General features: G+C 47.6%; 1 protein-coding gene across 1 annotated transcript in view; it reads right to left on the bottom strand.

Annotated features, from left to right (window-relative positions):
- ACSL5 (acyl-CoA synthetase long chain family member 5) overlaps positions 1 to 17,585 on the bottom strand; it is a 142,755-nt gene extending 125,170 nt beyond the window's left edge. Inside the window, exons 1-2 of the mRNA XM_069611790.1 lie at positions 17,403 to 17,585; positions 113 to 221 (exon numbers count right to left, since the gene is read on the bottom strand). Coding sequence (XP_069467891.1) covers positions 113 to 221; positions 17,403 to 17,558 — 265 coding nt within the window. The 5' untranslated portion in view covers positions 17,559 to 17,585. The remainder of the gene's footprint in view (positions 1 to 112; positions 222 to 17,402) is intronic.
- Positions 17,586 to 20,487: the final 2,902 nt, after the last annotated feature.

Raw genomic sequence — 20,487 nt, 5'->3', positions numbered from 1 at the left:
CCGGTTCTTATACGCACACTGATATCACAACAGGGATCCATTTTGGGTCATAGCATGTTTCTTGTGGACATGGATGCAAACAACTGCAAAGCTTGCAATGTGCTCTGCTTACCCGACACCCGGCGCCCTCGCTGGAAAACCTCATACAAAGTCTTGGCATCTTCATAGTAGTAGGATATCAGCCTGTCGTCCTTAAACATAGAGCATCTGCGGGCTCCACCCTGCACAGGAAGGGACAAGGCAAGAGGCACAGTTGAGTCACAGGGATGAAAAGGGACGCCTACTGTGTGACGAATCAACATCCGGGGCACCAGTGGTCCAGGGATAAATATTGGTTTCTAAACCATCAATCAGCCCCACACCTCTAGTACACTGGAAGGGATCCAAATAGACTGGAACACAAGTCAATTATAAACCTCATTGTCCAATTTTGGTAACGTGGATGGAACGGCAGGCTTATCTCCGCAAGGTGTGGATCGTTGGTTAGATTCAACACAGCGAAAAGACAATTATTAACCGATGATAAAAAGGGACTGTCCAGTCAAGGTTGTATTAAAAATATCTACTTTATTATTATTACAACAGACAGTTTTAGCACACTACACATTACAACCCACACTGTAAAGGAATGCAGAGAACAGACAGTTTCACGAAGGAAAGGGGAGCACTCTGGATACTGACAGGATGGTAGATGGTACAGCAATCAGTGTTACTGTTCAAGGTTCTTTGGTTTCAGCACCAAGCGGCAAAGGATTGTAACCATCTCTAGGGGCCTTCAGAAAAGGACCAGGGCGGCAGAACCACAATGTACCTGGTGCTTAAGAAGTTCTTGATGCTCAACAGCGTCGAGACGGTTCCAGGGCGCTTTGCAGCTCCTAAAGCAGAGTTTGAGGCGGGCGACAGCTGCGGATATCCGGCAGCAGGCAGTTCGCGAAGCGAGGCTGGATGGATGGCTGCAGGGTGCCTTACACGGTGGCTCGGGGGAAAAAATCATTGTATCTGTGCTGTTTGGCGGATCTGGAACGCTGGTCGAGTCGTCTCGGATGGCTCTGGTGACGGCAGCATGACAACAGTTAGTGGTGAAGCTGTTTGCGGTTCGAGGACTCGACTGTCTTGAATATGTCCTTAAAAGATGGACTCTGGTTGATGCTTGTGTGGCACTCCTCCTAGCTCTTTTTCGCAGGGCTTGTGTCGTCCATTCAAGGCGGATTGCCCAAAGCTTAGGAGAGTGTTTGCAGGCAAAGGCCTTGTTCTTAGTTCAGATACTCTCTGGCACTTCCCACCTAGGAAGCTTGCTGGCAGAACCTAGCAGAACCTAGCAGAACCTAGCAGAACCTAGCAGGACATGCTGTATGCTGGCTGGGTACTGGTTCTGGAGCTGTTGGACTGGTCCTCTGTTCCCTGTGAGATGTTTAGGGGAGGGATCTTGCTTCCTTCTTGGGAATCCTGGCCTTTCTTCATTGGCGGAAGATGTAAGGTAAACTGTACCTTCAGCCAGGGTCCAAGTGAGTCCTTCTTCTTACTCCTTCAAAGCCGTTGGATGATCTGCTAAGTGAGGGGTTCAGCCCTATTTTAAAGCCAAATGGGCCCCAGTGATTGGTGCAGGCTAAGTGTACCTTAATGGACCAATCCTGGGTCCCCACCAACAATCTTCTGTTTTGCATGAGGTTAGGACCAGAGTGCTCTGCAACGGGAAAGGTAAGGGGTGACAACATATACCTAAGTCCCACCCATCTTCCTGTCTGTTGTAGGTCAAAGTGTTTCTCTGGTTAACTGAGCCCTCTGTGACCCTTGATTAATGCACAGTTTGTGACGAGAGCAGACTTCCTGCCTGCCTCAAATCACATATTTCCCGCTCTGCAGGGGTTTGCCTACAGTAAATAGTGGACCCAGACATGCTTTTCACTGCTTTTCATACAGAGGAGTGGTAACTAGCTTCAAGTTAACAAAGTGCATATCAAAGAGATGTTATCCCTGCTTTCTTGTTGTCTGTTTGGCATCCAAGCCCCTTCCAGGCTTACCTCAATTATCTCTCATTAGTATGCACTGCCACCCGCCGAACTAAACAATAGGAAAGCAGATCCATGGAGCCTTTGACATTTTAATTAGGCTGCCCATGGCTGGAGGAAGGTGTACCTTCCCCCTTCTTGAGATGCTTTGATGTATCCGTGGCTGTCACATTCCATCTGAACCTGACAGGAGAGGACGGCACCTGTAGGCTGTGTCCTCCCGGAGTACATGTGACTATTCGTTTTGTGCGGTGAGCAGCGAAAATATGTGCAGAATGGCCTCACACATTTTCAGAGTTTGATCTCGCATCATTCATTACCCCCCCTGCGAATGGTCGAAGCGCACACATACTGCAACTGCAGCGTTGATGTGTGCCTTAACTCAGGGCAGACAACGTATATGTGAGGTAAAGGTGATTGCAGAATCTACGGAGGCTTCAGTGATTTCTGTCGAGAGACACACTGGACTAGAATGACCAAACTTTCTAGCAAGCATAATAATGCACAGCATTGCGTTTCTGGTGAAAAAGTTACAGGGCAAAAGGTTACAGCATAATGTGTTTCACCTAATCCTGACCCAACCTCACTCTAACCCTAACCCTGGCCCAACCTAATTATAACCATAGCCCTGATCCAACCTAGCTCTAACCCTAAGCCTATCCCAACCCAATTTGAACCCTAAGCCTAACCCCTAACCCTAACTCTAACCCCTACCCTGACCCAAATCTCAGCCACAAAACTCCATACAACTTTGATCCCAACCATAGCAGAACCCCAAACATTGTTTTAAAAACATTACCCACAACCTGTTCCTAATTGTAACCCTAACCAAAATCTTAGCTTTAGCTCTTATGCTAGCAATAGATGTACCCATAAAACTATATTTACCTCTATCCATGAAACTAATCACAATCCTGTCTAGAGCGTTAATCATCAAACCTCACCCTAACTATTGCTGTATCTATAGGTTTAACCTCCATCCTAATCCTAACTGTGCCCATGATGCTCACCTCAGCCGTATTCCAAACTGACCATACCTCAAATACTAACCATAACCGATCCATACTGCTAAATTGCCAACCCTAACCGAATCTTATCCATTCCTCCGATACCCAATCCTAACCCTATACTTAACTCTAGCCATGACACTAACCCCAATCCTAACTACCCATATGTTAAGCGTAAACAGTCGCCATATCTATAGCTGTATCGAAACTCTGACCTCGACCCTAACCATAACTGTGCACTAACCCCAGCCTTATACCTAACTGTCCGTACCCTGAGAACTAACCACTACTGTATCCATACTGCAAAATCACCAACCCTCACCTAACTGTATCCCTACCCCTGAAACCTAGCCCTAATCTAACCCCTTGAAACCCAGCCTTATACCTCGCTGCCCATACCTCAAATAGCTGTATTGAGACCACTGAATCACCATCCATACGTCTGATACCCAATCCTTACCCTAACTTCATATACAAATGAAACTCCTGTCCTACCCCTAACTGTACCAATAGGGCAAACCCCAGTACAAACCCTAACTGTATCCATTACTCCAACACAAAACCTAAGCGTAACCATGGGCCTCATTACGAGTTTGGAGGCAGCCATGTCCTGAATAAGGGCATGATTGGCTCCAAACTCGGGCCTGGGTTCCCTGAATGGGGAAATACTGGCATTCCGACCTTGGAGGGCCGGGTATTTCCCCATTCAGGGAACCTGGACCCGGACCATCCCCATTCCCATTTGAGCCCTTATAGGGCTCAATGGGAATGGGGGGCATGCTAACAACGGGCCCGTTAATGACGGGCCCGTTGTTAGCATGCTGGGCCGCTCGCGGGACCCGCTAAGGGCGTCTGGTAAAACCAGGCATCCAGAGCGGGTCCCACGAATGGACCTCGTAATGGGGCGGTAAGGGGTTAATGGCTCTGGCACCTTTACTGGTGCCGTTAAGCCCTTAACGCCCACCTCGTAAAGCTCAGCCCTAACCTTGACTACATATTCATAAATACAACAGAATCCCTCACCCCAACTGTGCCCATAATGCTCATCCCCAATTCGTATCCCTTACTGTACAAAAACCTCTCCCACCAACTCTAGCCCTAATTGTATTCATATTTACACCTTACCCTACCTCTTATTGTATCTATAGCTCTAAGGAAAACCCCAACTCTATGTACGCCTCCACTCCTAGCCCTGTCTATATTCAAACATCCAACTCCAACTGCATCCATAGCTCAAATCCAACCCTTATCCTACCTGCATCCATATGTCTAACACTTAACATCACCCTAAATGTAGCTATACCCCCAACCCTAGCCCCATCCATACCTCTAACCTAATGCCTCAACCATATTTGCATACAAAACCCTAGCTCTAACCCTAACCTCAACCCTAACCCTAGCCCTAGCCCTAGCCCTATCCCTAACGCCATCCATCCCTCTAACCTCAAGCCTCAACCCTATTTGCATACATAAAACCCTAGCCCTATCCCTAAACCTAAACCCAACCCTACCTCCATCCATCCTTGTAACCTCAAGCCCCAACCCTAACTGCATACAAAACCCAAGCCCTATCTCTAACCCTAACTCCACCCATCCCTCTAACCTCCAGCCTCAACCCTATTTGCATCCAAAACCCTAGCCCTAACCGTAAGCGTAAACCTAACCCTAACATCAACCCTAAACCTACCTCCATCCATCCCTCTAACCTCAAGCCGCAACATTATTTGCATACAAAACCCAAGCCCTATCCCTAACCCTCCCATCCCTCTAATCTCAAGCCTCACCTCTATTTGCATACAAAACCCAAGCTCCAGCCATAACTCCACCCATCCCTCTAACCTTAAGCCTCAACCCCATTTGCATACAAAAGCCAAGCCCCAACCCTAACCCTATCCCTAACCCTCCCATCCCTATAATCTCAAGCCTCAACTCTATTTGCATGCAAACCCCAAGCCCTAGCCCTAACCCTAACCCTAACCCTAACTCCACCCATCCCTCTAACCTCAAGCCGCAACTCTATTTGCATACAAAACCCAAGCCCTAGCCCTAGCCCTAACCCTAACCCCAAGCCTAACCCCACTCCATCCATCCCTCTGACCTCAAGCCGCAACCATATTTGCATCCAAAACTAACTTCCACCATAACTGAAGTGCCAACTCAAGCTAAAATTGCATCCATAATGGCAGCACATCCTAATCGTAGCTGTATCAATAACACTTATACTAATTGTAGCGATAACTCTAACCCCTAACCCAAACTGTACCATTTCTGCAACCATCGCAGCAGCCCTAACTGTATCCATAATTGTACACCTTAAACCTATAAATGTCTACGTAACTGTGACCTACAATGCTAACTTTAGCAGTATCCACAACCCCTAACCCTAACTGTAAACCTCCAATCTAAACCTTAGCTACAGCAACATATACAACGTTCACCACCCAGTTGTATCCCTAACTGCAACTATAACCATAGGACTAACGTTGGCTTGTATCGCCTGCTACAGCCTGCGTTCTGAGCAGGCGGACTGGCTGATGGATGCATTTAGAGTGCTAATTTATTTATTTTATTTATTTTTTTCATTTGTAGAGTGCCTACACCCTCAGGCATCAGGGTGCTGTTGCAGACCAGTTACAATCATACACAAGCTTGATTCATAACAGGGGGTATATCAGTATCCTTTGGGAGAAGACATTCAGACGTTCAGTACATTCAGGACATAGTCTGCATGCAGGGAAGTAACTTGATAGGCAGTGGTTAGGCAAAGAGCCAGGCTTTCAGGGTTTATGGCCCATCCTGTAATGAGTGATAACATTGAATGGTGCATGTGAACAGTACATGCAATGGCCTGTATGCTCTAAACCAGCTTCCACCCAGAAGAGCTGCCCACTGCCTCCGGGCCACCGCTTGCACTGGGGCCTGTATCTGTAACCATACAGTTACCCACACACTTTTCTTCGGCACTTATCAGATACACCCTATCTGACCAACAGCACCTTTGCCTCTTACATGTTGCACTACCACCGCTAACACCCTATTTAATTATTTATTTACTTAGTATTTATTTTGTTCTCTCCTATGCTCTGCACTTTCCCCCTTTTTCCCTTCCCCATGAACTTTCCCCCTTTTCCCTTCCCCATGCACTTGCGCGTTCTCAATGTCACTGGGCCTAGTAAGATCGTTGTTTTTGCTTCTCCCCTGTTCCCCTCCCTTTGCCTGGTCGCGCTCTGAAACACCTGTGTACGAGCGCGATATAAATAAAATATCATCATATCATACAGGTTATTCATGTGGACTGTGTGTGTGATGGTTGACTGTTGCTCTCTTTTAATGGGAAATCATAACTATAGCCAGATAGCAGAGTGTGGAAAAGGATGCATTATGCTGAATGTCCCCCAGGCCCCACATAGCCCCTAGCCGGCCTCAAGAACTTCCAGACAGCCGAGTCCAAGGCTGTCCTCCCAGAGGAGGCATGGTCCGAAGCCCACTCAGTTGGAAGTGGCCGTGGTTGAAGTCAGCTGAGCTTTCCTGCTTAAAGACCCTGATGCCCAAGTGCATTTTGGGCTTGGAGTGTGTAGGAGGCTATTTCTTCTTCTCCTCCGGACACCGCAGAGCCAGGTGCAGCCCCATCTCTCCTGACTGACCTGGTGATAAATCAGAATACATCCCACATGGCCTCTTTCTGCTTGCAAAGGCACCTGGTCAGTGCTCAAGTCCTAGATCAGCCTGAGACCGCTGACCCCTTGGATGAGAGACTGGGCTCCACCAATCGGAAAAAAACAGCCATCTTTCTGCTTCCCCTGGCAAAACCACCAGACAATCTCAAGCATCAATCGACGTGAGGCCAGAGTCCTACCACAACGACATCCCCAAGCGCTTTGAAGTGGCAGGAAGATGACATGTAGCACTATACAAATCATGTAACAGACTCCACATGCTTCAAAATGTACCAGCAACATTTACCAATAATTAGTTGGGGATGAACCCCAACTGCCTACCCTCTTTTAAGGAAGTGTTTTAAGCCTGCCATGTTCTCATCAATCTTTCTGGCCTAACCTCTTTTTAAAATGTCCTACTTTTGATATGATTGGTTATTTATAACGCGCTTAATACCCAGAGGTTTCTAAGCGCAGACCCGAGGATCGAACCCGTGGTGCTCCGTGTCGTTTGCCCCTGAGTTATCCTCCCGAGCTATCCTCCTTTCACTTTATTGTCTAAAGATTTCTTTGGCGAGAAAAAAAAAACATCACCCCAGATTGAAAAGTTGTATTTAAAGTGAAAGCCAGACTGACCAATGAGCTGTGCAATGCACCATTTGCCCCTCAATGTTCCCATAGAGTGAACCCCAAAAACCCTGCTGGAAATGGCCTCTTAATCCTGTAAAATGCTGCAAACCCAACGTGTCTTAAGCGTCATCATTTTCCACTAAAGGCAGCCCTTTACAGTCGCCTTTATCTCACATCAAGCTCCTACCAATGTTCCTTAGCAAAGAATGCTTTGCAATGCATCCAAGTTCTAAACCTGAGATGCATCCATCAGCGCATTCTAGGACGTATTTATTGGACGCCTGTGAGAATGAATAGGAGAGGATTGGCAGGTACAGACTTGTGCTGGGGGTGTCATTGCACAAGAGGGACCTTCCAACATATGCTTTGGGAGTGTAGTAGAGTGTTAGATTTTTGGAAGGATGTTTTGGATCGGGTTGATTTGGTGGCAAATGATTTGTTCCCTTGGACTTTTAAGTCAGTAATATTTCTCTCGGCTGATAGTAGAAGTGGCAATATATGTGACTCTTTGACAGAGAATATTATGATGCCCTAGCTGGTGATAGTTTGCACTCTATAAGTACTCATAACATAAAGGGAAAGGGGATAGTAGCACCAATGTGGGTTCCTGGCAGCCTTGCATAAAATCGAAAAAGTGTTTTGGGAACATAAGGTTAGCCACTGCTGACAAAACGTCTGCAATAATAGGGTTTTATTCTTTCATCACTAAGTATATAACACACACTGGGCATTGTTTGCATCTCATTGTGCCCAACACTCATCCTAACATTTAAGTGTTGTCACTCCATTGAGGATCAAGGGCTGTCCTTCTGGCGATAATGTTTTCTCTCTCTCTCTCCTAGCCATTCCCTTACAGTGGCTACTATCTATCGGCCACCTGGTCAAATTTCCTCCTTCCTCTCTGAGTGGGCTGATCTCTCCTCCTCACTCCTGTCCTCAACCACCCAACTCCTCTTTCTCGGTGACTTCAACATCCACCTTGATGCCTCCTGTCCCCCCACTGGTCTCTTTCGCGAACTCTGCAACTCTCTCTCACTCTCTATTCTCCCTTCTGGTCCTACTCACTCTGCAGGGCACACTCTTGATGCTCTGATCTCTTCTGACCTTCCCCTCTCCCTCCCTCTCTCCACTCCTCTCTCCTGGAGCGATCACTTTCTTCTATCCTCCCACCTCTCCCTCCCTACCCCACAGGCAAAGCCACCCTCTTCACTGCCACCCACCTTCTCGGTCATCCGACCCATGAAGCGCGTGTCAGTTGAGGCTTTCGCTGCCACCTTCTCGCCCCCTCCTCCCCCCTCGGCTGACTCCCACCCCGACACAGCCCTCTCCATGCTCTATTCCTCTATATCTGATACTCTCGATATCCTTGCCCCCGTCATGAGAATCCGCCTGAAGCCCAAAGCCAAATGTAATTCCTGGTACGACTCGGATCTCGTCACCCTAAAACGCAAGTGCAGGGTGGCAGAGAGGAAATGGCGTGCTTCATGTTCATCCTCTGACAAACTGGCCTGCCGCCTGCTCCAAAGGCAATACCGGCTCTCCGTTCTCACTAAGAAGAGAGCCCTTATCCAAGCCCGCATCTCTGAGGCATCAAACAACTCGGCCGAACTCTTTAAAATCTGCAAGGAGCTGGCCAACCCTGCTGCAGTCTCTACCTCTCCTGTCCCCTCCCAGGCCCTCTGCACTGCACTGGCCTCGCACTTCATCTCAAAAACTCAGGACATCCTGTCCTCACTCTCCTCCCCTCTCCTCCCTCCCTTTCTTCCCGGCTCTTCCTCTTGCTCTCTTGCAGCCGCCCCTCCGCCCTCCTTCTCTTCATTTCCACCTTTTTCTGCTGACGAGGTTTCCAGACAAGTCCGATCTATGAAAGCCTCGTCTAAACAGGTTCACCCCTGTTCCTCCAAAACCATCAAGGACCACATCGTCTCCCTGGCTCCTGCCCTGGCTGACTTTTGCAACCACTCATTCGCCTCTGGAGTCTTCCCATCCCCCCTCAAGCACTCCCTTGTGCACCCCCTCCTCAAGAAACCCTCTTCCGACCCCTCCTGCCCGGCCAACTATCGCCCAATCTCCATTACTCCCTTCCTGGGCAAGCTCCTGGAGAAACTGGCCATCTCCCAGCTTAACCTCCATGCTGAATCTGTTGGTAATCTTCATGACCATCAATCCGGCTTCAGAGCGGCCAGAAGCACGGAAACTGCTCTCCTGAACATCCGTGAGGACCTGCTCCTGAACCTTGATTCCAACACTCCCTGTGTTCTCATTCTGCTCGATCTCTCCTCTGCCTTTGACACTGTCAACCATGCCATCCTGCTCAACCGTCTCCGTGATAACCTGGGTATCACTGGTCAGGCTCTGGCATGGCTGACCTCTTTCCTCTCCGGTCGACCCTCCCAGGTCCAAATGGGCTCCTTCCTCTCTGACATCTTTTTCTCCACCTGTGGTGTCCCCCAGGGATCCAACCTCTCTCCATGGCTTTTCAACCAGTATCTGGCACTCCTTGCCCACCGCATCGCCGCCCTCTGCCCCCACTTCCAGTGCTATGCGGACGATACCCAGCTCATTTTCAGGCTACCCTCGGCCTCCTCCTCTCCTTCCCTCATCTCCGACTGTCTGTCTGCTATCCAGGAATGGTGTGCCGCCAATGACCTCTGCCTTAACGCCAGTAAGACTGAGATTCTACTCATCGGCGCACCCACTCCCTCCTTCCCTGCAGCTCTCTGGCCGGCCTCCCTTGGCCCCCTTCCTGCCCCTACCTGCAAGGCTAAAAACCTCGGGGTCATCTTCGATTCCACACTCTCCTTCTCTCCTCATATATCTGATGTCTCTAAGAAATCACACTACCAGCTGCACCTCCTCAGAGGTATTCTTCCCTTCCTCTCCTTCCCCCAGAAGCTCACTGTCTCCCGAGCCCTGGTTCTCTCAAGGCTGGACTACTGTAACAGCCTCTATCTTAATCTCCCTGCCTCCACTCTCCGCCCTCTGCAACTTATCCAGAACAGAACTGTGAGACTTGTCCTTGGCCTCAAGCCCAGGGACCGTATCTCTCCAGGACTGAAATCTCTTCACTGGCTCCCAGTGGCTGCGAGGATTAAGTTCAAAACCCTCTGCATTGTCCACAAGGCCTTCTGGGGCCTGGGGCCTAAATACCTTCAACTCTCTCTTCCTAAATATCTTCCTTCACGAGCCCTTCGCTCATCCATCTCTAACTCCCTCATGGTCAGCCGCTTCTCGAAGCAACGTGCTGGGGGTAGATCTCTCTCCGCAGCAGGGGCCTCCCTCTGGAACAGCCTGCCTGCCTCCCTGAAACTTGAGGAGAACCACCTCCGGTTCCGGAAGCACCTCAAAACCTTCCTCTTCGCTTCTGCCTTCTCTCTCCCTCTCCCCTGCTAAACCTGCTTAACTCCCCCCTGAATTCTACACTTAACCTGCATCTGGGCCACTCTCAGCGACCTCGGTCCAGGGCCCAGCCACTCTCCACTTGCACTGCCCCCCTGGCTCCCCCTGCACTGTGGGACTGTCACTGTATCCCTACAGCCCCCTACCCAGCACTTGCTCTTCACTTACCTCGCACTTGCCACCAGCTGGCCCTTTTATTTATTATTTATCATTTATTATTTTATTACGCCACTTACCTTGTACTGCACTTTTCCCCCCACCTCCTCCCCCTGCACTTTCTCCTTTCCCCTTACCTCTGCACTTGCGCGATCTGAATGACACCTGGCCTAGTAGGATCGCTTGTCCGTCTTCCCCTTGTTTCCCCCCCTCCCTGCCTCGTCGCGCCTTGAAACACTTGTGTATAGGCGCGTTACAAATACCATATCATATCATATCATATCATATCATACCCCAAAACCGTGGCTTCCTGATCGTCACAGTGTTTTAGAAGAGGGGGATCAGTTGGCACACATGGGGTCTCTGGCTGTGGGCATGCCAAGTCCCCAACGTGCTGATATCCCTAGAGAAATATATGAATGGGATGGGCTGGCTGAAAGGCAACCCTGGAGTTCTTTTCCAATTGAAAACCTGCAAATTCCCATAACTCCGACCTCAAAGGGACGAGCAATACTTTAGCTCGATATGCTCCAATAAAGAACTATTTACTCAATCCCACATACCAAATATCAGAGCTTGACACTACTTTCACATACTGGGCACGCTTATGCGCGACCAGTTCCCATTCATCGCCCCAACCCAATTTTGTATTCATGATGACCTATGGACATTTGAAGTCTCCTATCAGATATAGGGTGTGTCCATGAATATGCCACCTGTGATTCACACCAGACCTATTATTATCAAGGCACATACTTTTAGTGTTCCCAAGATTAATCTCCCATTAACATTTATAGGTCTAGGTTATAGCACATTGCAGACCAATCGGTGTTGTGTCGAACATGATCACGCATATTCTAGCCAATGCCCTTTCAATGGCGGTACAAAATTGATGAGCTACACGACCATCCTGATAGCTCCAGACACAGATCAGAAAGGAATGAGCCGAAGTGAGCGATTAGGTCATTTCTGCCAGATCCGCCACCAAGATCAAAATGGGATGTCAATTTAAGAGGTTCACGCCTTGGGCAATGGTCCAGAAGTCTCTTTGTGGTAAGCAAGTATTTACCATGCAGTGCTGGCAATTTCAATGCCAGCCATTATATTTCTTTTCCCATGTGGTTCTTGAAGGAGAGGGTGCTCTCAAAGTGGAAATTATGGCTATTGGTACAGATTTATCATTCGAGGCTTATGCCTGAGTGACAAGAATGGATGAGCGAATGATTGGTGTTGGTGATGCAGGGTATGATTGTTAATGGCATCGTTGCCATAATAATAATTTATTTCCTATATAGCGCTAGACACCCATCGGTCTCAGAGCACTGAAATAACAGAAGACATTATTATCCCACAGAGTGGTACTCAATTTATCGACCTCGGAAGGATGAAAGGCAGAGTTGAGCTTGCTGGGATTCGAACCTGCCACAGCAGGCTGCACATAGATATCAGGGGCGAGCGCTTAGCTCACTGTGCTATCTGACCGGCTAATAGAGGGAAGGCCGACCACCCATAAAGGAAGGTTGAGATATAAAGGGAGAGCGCTTCCTGTGACGGCGCTAACAGGCGTTTGAGCATCTCCCACGGTGGGCTGGCTTTCAGTTAAACAGGCAATCGTTGTCTGAGAGCACTGCAGATGCACTTAGGCTGCCATGTGTGGCGGTGTGTAATGCTTGCCCAGTTACATATTCAAGCCGCCAGAACAGCTCTCCCTGCAGGCACTGGGCGGCGCAGTCCCTACAGAGCCCTAAGAGGTTATTGAGGTACTGGTAAATCCAGAACAGCTTATAACTTGATCGGTGAAGACTGCCCCCTTAAAGTCTTCTAAAGCTCCCAAGGAGGCTGGATTCATCAGAGAGAGGTGGCGGAGACCTCTAGCCCGTTTCATGTTTCCACGTGCTGCTGGATTTATCAAGGAGCTGTTGATTAGTGGCAGCCCAGAATGCTGACTAAAATGATGCGTGTATGTGGATGTGTGCAACCGCGCAAGTTTGTATGAAGAGATGAAACTGAAACGCAAGGAAAAAAACAGGAACTTGTTAGGGAGAATTCTCATTCTATGGCTAATTTCCCTTACCTATAGAGTCCCCCAGCAGCTTTGCTGGATTTGAAGGGTTTGTTTATTTTTACCTGCTAAGAGTGAGACTCTTTTTCCCACTCTTAGGCATTTTTGCTATATGTGTTCTAGGCTATTTTTGTGTTTAATGTCTATGGGGTTTATCTCACCTCCATAGGAACCATCTTTATCCACATGTGTTACACAGCACCCTCCGTGCAGTGACACAGGGGTGTCGTAGCGACCCCCAAACATAGACTCCATACCCTGGGACTGACTACTGTCTCCCAGGGCATGTAAAGTCCCAATTGACTTTACTATTCAATTTTTATGAACTTAACCAGTACAACCCATCTTACTATAGAGGTACTGGAAAGGGTTAATAGTTTTTCCCTCGTGTTCATTTTCGAGGGGGTAGCGTACAGTCCCTCTCTCTAAAGTTTCTGGCTGGTGGCAGTGGTTACTACCATAAATATTCAACCGCAAATATTTCCCTATGGGATTTTCCCATTGTTCGAGGCTACCACTTTTTCTGACAGCCTCTAACATACTGCCGGTGTATTTTAATATTAACTTTACTCCGGTAGGTTTTATTTGCCAGAACTTTAATATAACTTCTTTCTCGTGTCTTTCTCTAACCTCCTGACCCAGGTCGGGGATCCTTTGTTCGTCCTTTAGGCGGGCTTCTGCCAAGAAGCCCTCCTTTCGGCGCCACTGAGTTTGGGGTGGGTCCGTTGTGTGGGAGGGGGAGTAGGACCCCTGGACAGGGTTGCCTCCACAACCCATGTCGCACTCTATCCTGATAGGCTGGAGGGTCTCCCGCCAAGATGACCACTCCACTGTGTGAGTGAAAGCTAGGCTGTATGAATGGGGATCTTTTTGCATAAAAGCAGGATCCTGAGGACTGGAAGAGCAAGACGTCGCCACTGGAACAAGAAGCCGAAGAGGAGAGAAGCCAAAGACATCTGCAACGACTGAACCACCGGTGAAGCCCTGCTGCAGCGTCTCACCACTTTTCTCCACACGACGAGAGAAGATCTTCATCTGCAAGAGCCTTCTTCCCTTGAGCTGGTGGGGCAACCAGTTTGCCAATCGCCTTCCTGGTCCTGCCTTGGTTGAATCGCCAGTACCCTGTACACGGAGGCCGGATAGCCAAGCACCAGTCCACCTGCAATGCGATTTAAAGGAGCGTACCTTTTATTCGTCGGGCAGCAACGCGGCTAGGTTCATCCCTGGGTAGTGCAGTAACGCGAACCTTCTTCCACGACGAGAGCCTCTCTTCCTCTGCTGGATCCCCCGAACTGCAGGAACTACCAGGAACAACCGCCACCGCAGGAGCCACTTCTTCATTTTAAAGGTACACTGTTCCGCCAGGCCGCCCTTTCTTCGCGGTAGCACTAAAGGTGTTTTAAATCCTTTACCTACCTGTTGGGTTGGCCGCCGCTCTCTCTTAACATTGTCTTTCGCTTTCTGCATCCACCTTTTCAAAATTGTTAACCAAAGACTTGACTGCAGCTACGAGAACATTTCGCTCCGGGGCCCTTGCCCTGTACCACTGACTCTCGCACAGGCCTATTGACTCTGGCTACATTTGTTAGATCTGCCTTCTTTAGATTGATTCTCAACTCGAATTGTGTTGGTGCTTCTGCTTCTGATAACTACCCTTTTCTTCCCTTTGCTAAACCTTGTGAAATGCCATTTTGCTCAGTTTTCATTTAGGTATATTCTATACTGATGCACTATCTTGTTTAAACTGGTTCACAAACTTATGGGAAGTGTTGGCAGGGTGGGGAAGAAGCTATCTCTATATAATGTGTGCTTTCCCTCCCTTGTGAGAAATTGGAGCATCCCTTGTGTGTAGTTTTCACTGTGCCGTTTTGCTCAGTTTTCACTCTGGTTCACTTGGTCTACAGTTTAACTAGGGAGTATGTAGATTTTTCCTTGACTTAATTTTAACTTGCTTGATGACTGTGATAAATGTGTTTTACTAGAAGTGTATAAAATAAATATATATTTACTTTTTAATACAAAGCTTTGGTTAGTGTTTCCTTGTCCCATAGTACTGTAGGCCTAATGTGTAAACCCTGAATACTGCTCATCTCCCTCTTGAGAGAAGTCTGACTGCTCAGCCACAGCTACCAACTAAATGTTTGTGGTACTGACACCAAAGGGGATTTATTGCTCTCACCTGTAGTCTTAATCTTCTGTAGTGCTCCCTAAGGGAACTGCACAGGATTCTGCCTAACAGAAACAAAGACTTCTCTTGTAATACCCCTGTCTACTGGAACACCATCCTGGTGGCAAGCCAGACTGTGAGTGCTCTTGCATTTGAGGCAGGAAATTGAGACCTCCAGTCAGTACCTCTGTGCCTCCTAGATGCTTCGCTTTCCTACGCCACATCCCTCCACATTTTGTAACACCCTCCCTCCTTGTCTCATATTTTACCTGCAATGGTATGTCGCGCGCTCTGTTTTTTCCAAGATAGATCTGCGCCCTATAAAACACAAGTACTGATGAGCGTGTGTGTTCGTGTATGTGTTAGGTCACACAGATTCTGAGAAGAGTACGTGGAAGAGTGGCAAGACTTTGCTCCAGACTCCACCTCTCAAGAGACTTTGAATACTCTTGTGGATGCGTGATTGGGCAAGCGGCAGGAGGGGGTACAACCACTTTCCTGGCTGCAAGAATAAATGCACAAAGGTTAGCGACTCCCTTTCCTCATGGGGTAAACCACCTCTCCCCACTAGTCCTGTGGTATCTTAGAGAAATGTGAATCTTGCAAGTATACCTACTCTGTATCCCTTCAACCAGATTATGTTGTGTTGCCTGTGGACCAACACTGCATTAACAGTACAAAAGGGACTGACGTGGGTGGCACGAGAGGAATTCTAAGAGAAAAAGTGTAGCGTCCTGTCCTCTTTCTATGGACATGCCTCGCCTCTTTCTGTGGACATGCCTTGCTGTCCGTGTAAGGACAGGAAGATGCTTGAGGAAGAGGAGGAGTGGAGTTGAAGTCTGTGTGTAAAAGATGCAGCGACGTCATGATCCTGTCTTGTCATTATTATTACTGTGTGTGCCACCCGTTCTGAAACCAGAACACCTGACAATCAGGAGGCCACATTTGAGTTCTTATCAAGGTCCAATAACTCCACGGAAACACTGGGGTCCGTAAATGAAAGTCCACTTCCAGGTTGTCCCAAAATAACCACTGAGATAGGTACAACCCACATTTACAGTAACGAGTATTTGAACATAAAAAACCCACAGCTAACATTCTAGGGACAGTCCAGTAATCAGTCCACAATTCAGACAGTGGGTCAGAAAACCAGGCTACGTGCATCAAAATCCAACAGACAGATTAAAACACTGAAGCAGAGGTCAGGATTTCTGGCGAATCCACTGGAGTGAAGAACTACAGGCCACACAAATGCGCTAGTAGAAACCGGCAGTTCAGAACCACCATTGCACCTGCATAGCACATTTTTATTTCCGGGTCAGTTGTGATCTGCAAATGGCAGTGCCAGGGGAAGCACCATGCGGTGGACGTGAAGTCTTAATGGATTCCTTTGTAGGGTCTGCAGCGGGACATGTACATTCTGTTTTCTTATTCTAATTAAAAGAAATAAGGTGTAAAGTGCAACTCTTCGGTCCCCATAATTAGGGGGAGAATCCCCTCAAACGGTTGACTCACTCATCCTGCTTGCTCACTCGCTCAGGCTCAGAAAACACCTGTAATCCACCATGAACTACTACTGGTGAATTCAGTTTTTGTGGATTAGAGCTTCAGGTAGGTGGCGACATTCAGGAACGATTCAGGATGTGAGGTGGTGCATGCCATTAACCAATGAGATTTTCCGATACTGCTGGGTGTTATGGGAAGATGAAGCTTCCGGTTCACAAAGGGCAAATTGCGAACGAGCAACAGTGGCGGGACTGGTTACTGGGACTAACCTTGACAATCTAATACTTCCCAACAATAATCTCAACATGAACATCTCCCCATAGTTGCTCATAAACTGTTATCGACATAAAGCCTTTAAAATTAAAAGATTGTCAAGAAACGAATTGGTCAACTGTACTATTAAACGAGAACTCCCTTATTTTAGAACTGGGTTAATTGTCCAATCTGACTACAGTGCTGCCATCTTTGGAGCCACCTGCTTGATGGGGGGTTTGGCCAATTGGTCTATGTTAAATTATGGTACTGAGGTATTAAGTTCATATTGAGATTGCTGGGTAGATATTTGTGTCAAGATCATGATATGACGAGATATTTGTTGGGTACATTATGGCTGGATACCACCAGATTGTCTGCCACCCCTACACAGATGGAATCTGAATTGACAGTCCCTGTTATAAAAATATATGTAGGATAATGGAGCGTCCAGTGGGGACTCATGAGAAACAACATAATTAGTGCACGTTGAAAATAACAGATAGAACGGCCATCTTGCGTTTCAAGTTGCTGCAATCTGCGCAATAACATTTGTACCTGAATTCCTATGGATTGCCTGTTCAAGTCGATTGGACATCTGACAGCCTTGGGTCTGGTGATCGCCCATAGGAAAGCGGTGATTCCGATGGTGAAGAGCCCGATCAGTGCGGGTGTCGGCAGCGGGGTGAACAGGAAGTTCAAAATTCCGAGCATCGTACCCAGTCAGCGGCGTGATCTAGAAGCTGCAAAAAGTGTAAAAACAAAAAGATCCAGGTTAATATTGACATTCTGAAGAAACATGTTCATCGTATGCCACTAGATTTATGTGCAAACATGATCCGGACAGACGTGATTTGTATCTGCTTTGTAGATGATAGCTTGATGGTAACACACGGCTACCATGGCACTACCTAGTTGGCAGGAACAATACTACAACAATGGCTGGACGAATTTTGTCGTAATCCGTGAACGACTCTCAAATTTGGCCCATGATGACGAACATCTATACAACAAACCTAACGATCTACACATGCCACCAGCTCATGTTCCGCAGTAGATGTTTGACTGAATAAAGCGCAAACACACATCGTGGAGATCAGAAGTTACGTGACCTTAGTTTTCCATGTATCATTCAGCCATATCTCATAGTAGCGTTGCTTCACACTGTTATGTCCAACACCATCAACCGCAGGTAGAGTCTTTGAATGTCATGAAGACATGTCCAGGCATCACTACAGGCAGTGTTGCAACAGTCACGCAGGGATGGACATCCATTAAACCTGCCAGACCACCACAATCCCGCAACCTTCCCAAATGCACTTATTATTTAACTATCAGCATTTCAGAATTTGTCATTCTTTTTTACACAATGAGCTGATCCTGTTTGCCTGATGCAAATTGGCTGATGTCGTGAAGCTGATTTACATGCTCCTTCCACATGCATACCAATTACATTAATCACAATGGTATCCTGTCTAATCGTATCATAAAACCTTGCATACCTTTTAGCTGATGACCTAGATCATCCTGGCCCAGCGAAGGTGTCACTCCTACTGCGGATCCTGTCTCAAAAATATTTTTGATGTCATTTCATACACATGGGCATGTGACCTTGCAGTATCAAGTGGAGCGCTTACAAATGCACGCTCTGCAGTAAATACTGCTAGCTTCTATAAGGTGGATGTCCCGGCTCTATCACCCCCTTTCTCTAATGACCCCAACATTCTAGCAGACATATACAAGGGTGCAAAAAAGAAAAAAAGTCATTGCACACCAACTCGTGGTTCACAGAAGAACTATAGGCCCTACGTACCATCTTAAAAACTGGCATGCCAACCCTAGTGACACTAACCAGATCTCCCACCAGTATAAAGACGCCATTATCAAAGTCAAATCCACCTCTTTCAACGCTCGAATCACTCATGCTAACTCCCAAACCAAGGAAGTCTTCGCCATCTTTAATGAACTCATCTCTCCGCCTACCAGCCCAGATGAGATCATCAAAGATGAGGCCTGGTGCGCGAGCATACAATCTGCTATGCTTAACAAAATCGACCTCCTACAGAAAAAAATACAAGATCACTACAAAGCACTACCTCTCCAAAACTTGCCCGCTCAAACACTCCCTACTCCTACAGACCATCACTACCCTCTATTTTCCTTCCGAGACATCACGGAACCAGAAGTCATCAACCTCCTCAAGCACCTTAAACCCTCTATGTGCAAAGGCGACATCTGCCCACCTAAGATCATCAAGGACTGTGCCGATGCCCTCGCCCCTCTCGTGATGGCCTTCATTAACTCCTCAATTAAAACAGGTATTGTTCCTGCTAGTCTTAAAGAAGCATGGGTACGCCCCCTCCTGAAAAAATCCCACCCTAGACCCTGCCCAGCCCAATAATTACCAGCCCACAGCCACTGTCCCTTTCCTCCTCAAAATATTTGATAAAGCGGCCCATAGCCAGATTCAACACTTTCTTGAAACCAACTCCATTTTACGAAAAAGACAATCTGGCATCCGCAAAGGGCATGGCACAGAAACTGCCCTGGTAGATTTAAAAAAAACAAATCACGCAAATCATGGACAAAGGCAAGGCAGCTCTCCTTCTTCTCTTGGACCTCTCGGCTGCCTTCGATCTTGTAGATCACAAGACACTTACATCACACCTCACTCACGCAGCCAATTTCTCCACACAAACAGCCTCGTGGATTGCCTCCTTCCTTGAGGGCAGAGCAATGAAGATATTCTCCAATATAGCTAGTGCAGCCCCCACCACCATACACTATGAACACTATGAAGTCCCCAGGGTTCATGTACAGCCCCTACACTGTACAACTTGTTCACAAAGCCCCTCTTAAACATGCTTGATGTACTTGGTATAGCGTATACGAATTACGCTGATGACACTCAAGTACTCTTACCACTCTCCGGCTCCTATAACCAAAATGCTAAGGCACTACACCTAATCTACGCCACTATCCAAGCCTGGATGGCGGCCAACGGCCTCTGCCTCAACGGGGACAACGCTAAGATCATCATTCTCAGTCAAAAGGCCACACTAGCTAAACTTGACACTCTTTACTAAAACTTCAACATAGACAACTCCATCATTCCCGTCTCCTCTTTAGTAAAGACTCTAGGGGTCTTCATAGACTCTACCTTATCCATGACTAGGCTGGTCAGCGCAATTGCCTCGGCCTCTGCCCATACCACGAAGCTCATCAACGCAATAAAACCCTACCTCTCTAAGCCTAACTGTCTATCAATAGCTAGAGCAACTATTGGCGCCAAATTAGACTATTGCAATGCCCTCCTATCCGGTACCTCTGCGAAAAACTTAAATATACTCCAAATCACCCAAAGCAATGCCCTAAGAGCAGCACTGAGCATTCCCAAAAGGGACCATATTTCCCAGGCTAGGCAGGCAGCACATTGGCTCCCTGTCAAAGACTGCATTACCTTTAAAATCCTTACCCTCACACACAAATGCCTCATCCATACAGCCCCCCTTCATACCTATTAGAGACCATCTCAAGAACCACATCTACACGCCCCACGAGAACCTGCTACTCCAATCAACTTTACACCCCCACATCAACGATTAGTTGCAGAGTGGGGCGCAAACCACTGTATCATGTGAAG

Source organism: Ambystoma mexicanum, chromosome 8 (genome assembly GCF_040938575.1).
Source record: "Ambystoma mexicanum isolate Mex_15411 chromosome 8, UKY_AmexF1_1, whole genome shotgun sequence".
Taxonomy (NCBI): Eukaryota; Metazoa; Chordata; class Amphibia; order Caudata; family Ambystomatidae; genus Ambystoma; species Ambystoma mexicanum.
Note: the sequence above shows the minus strand (reverse complement) of the source record. Positions and strands in the feature narration are given on the sequence as shown.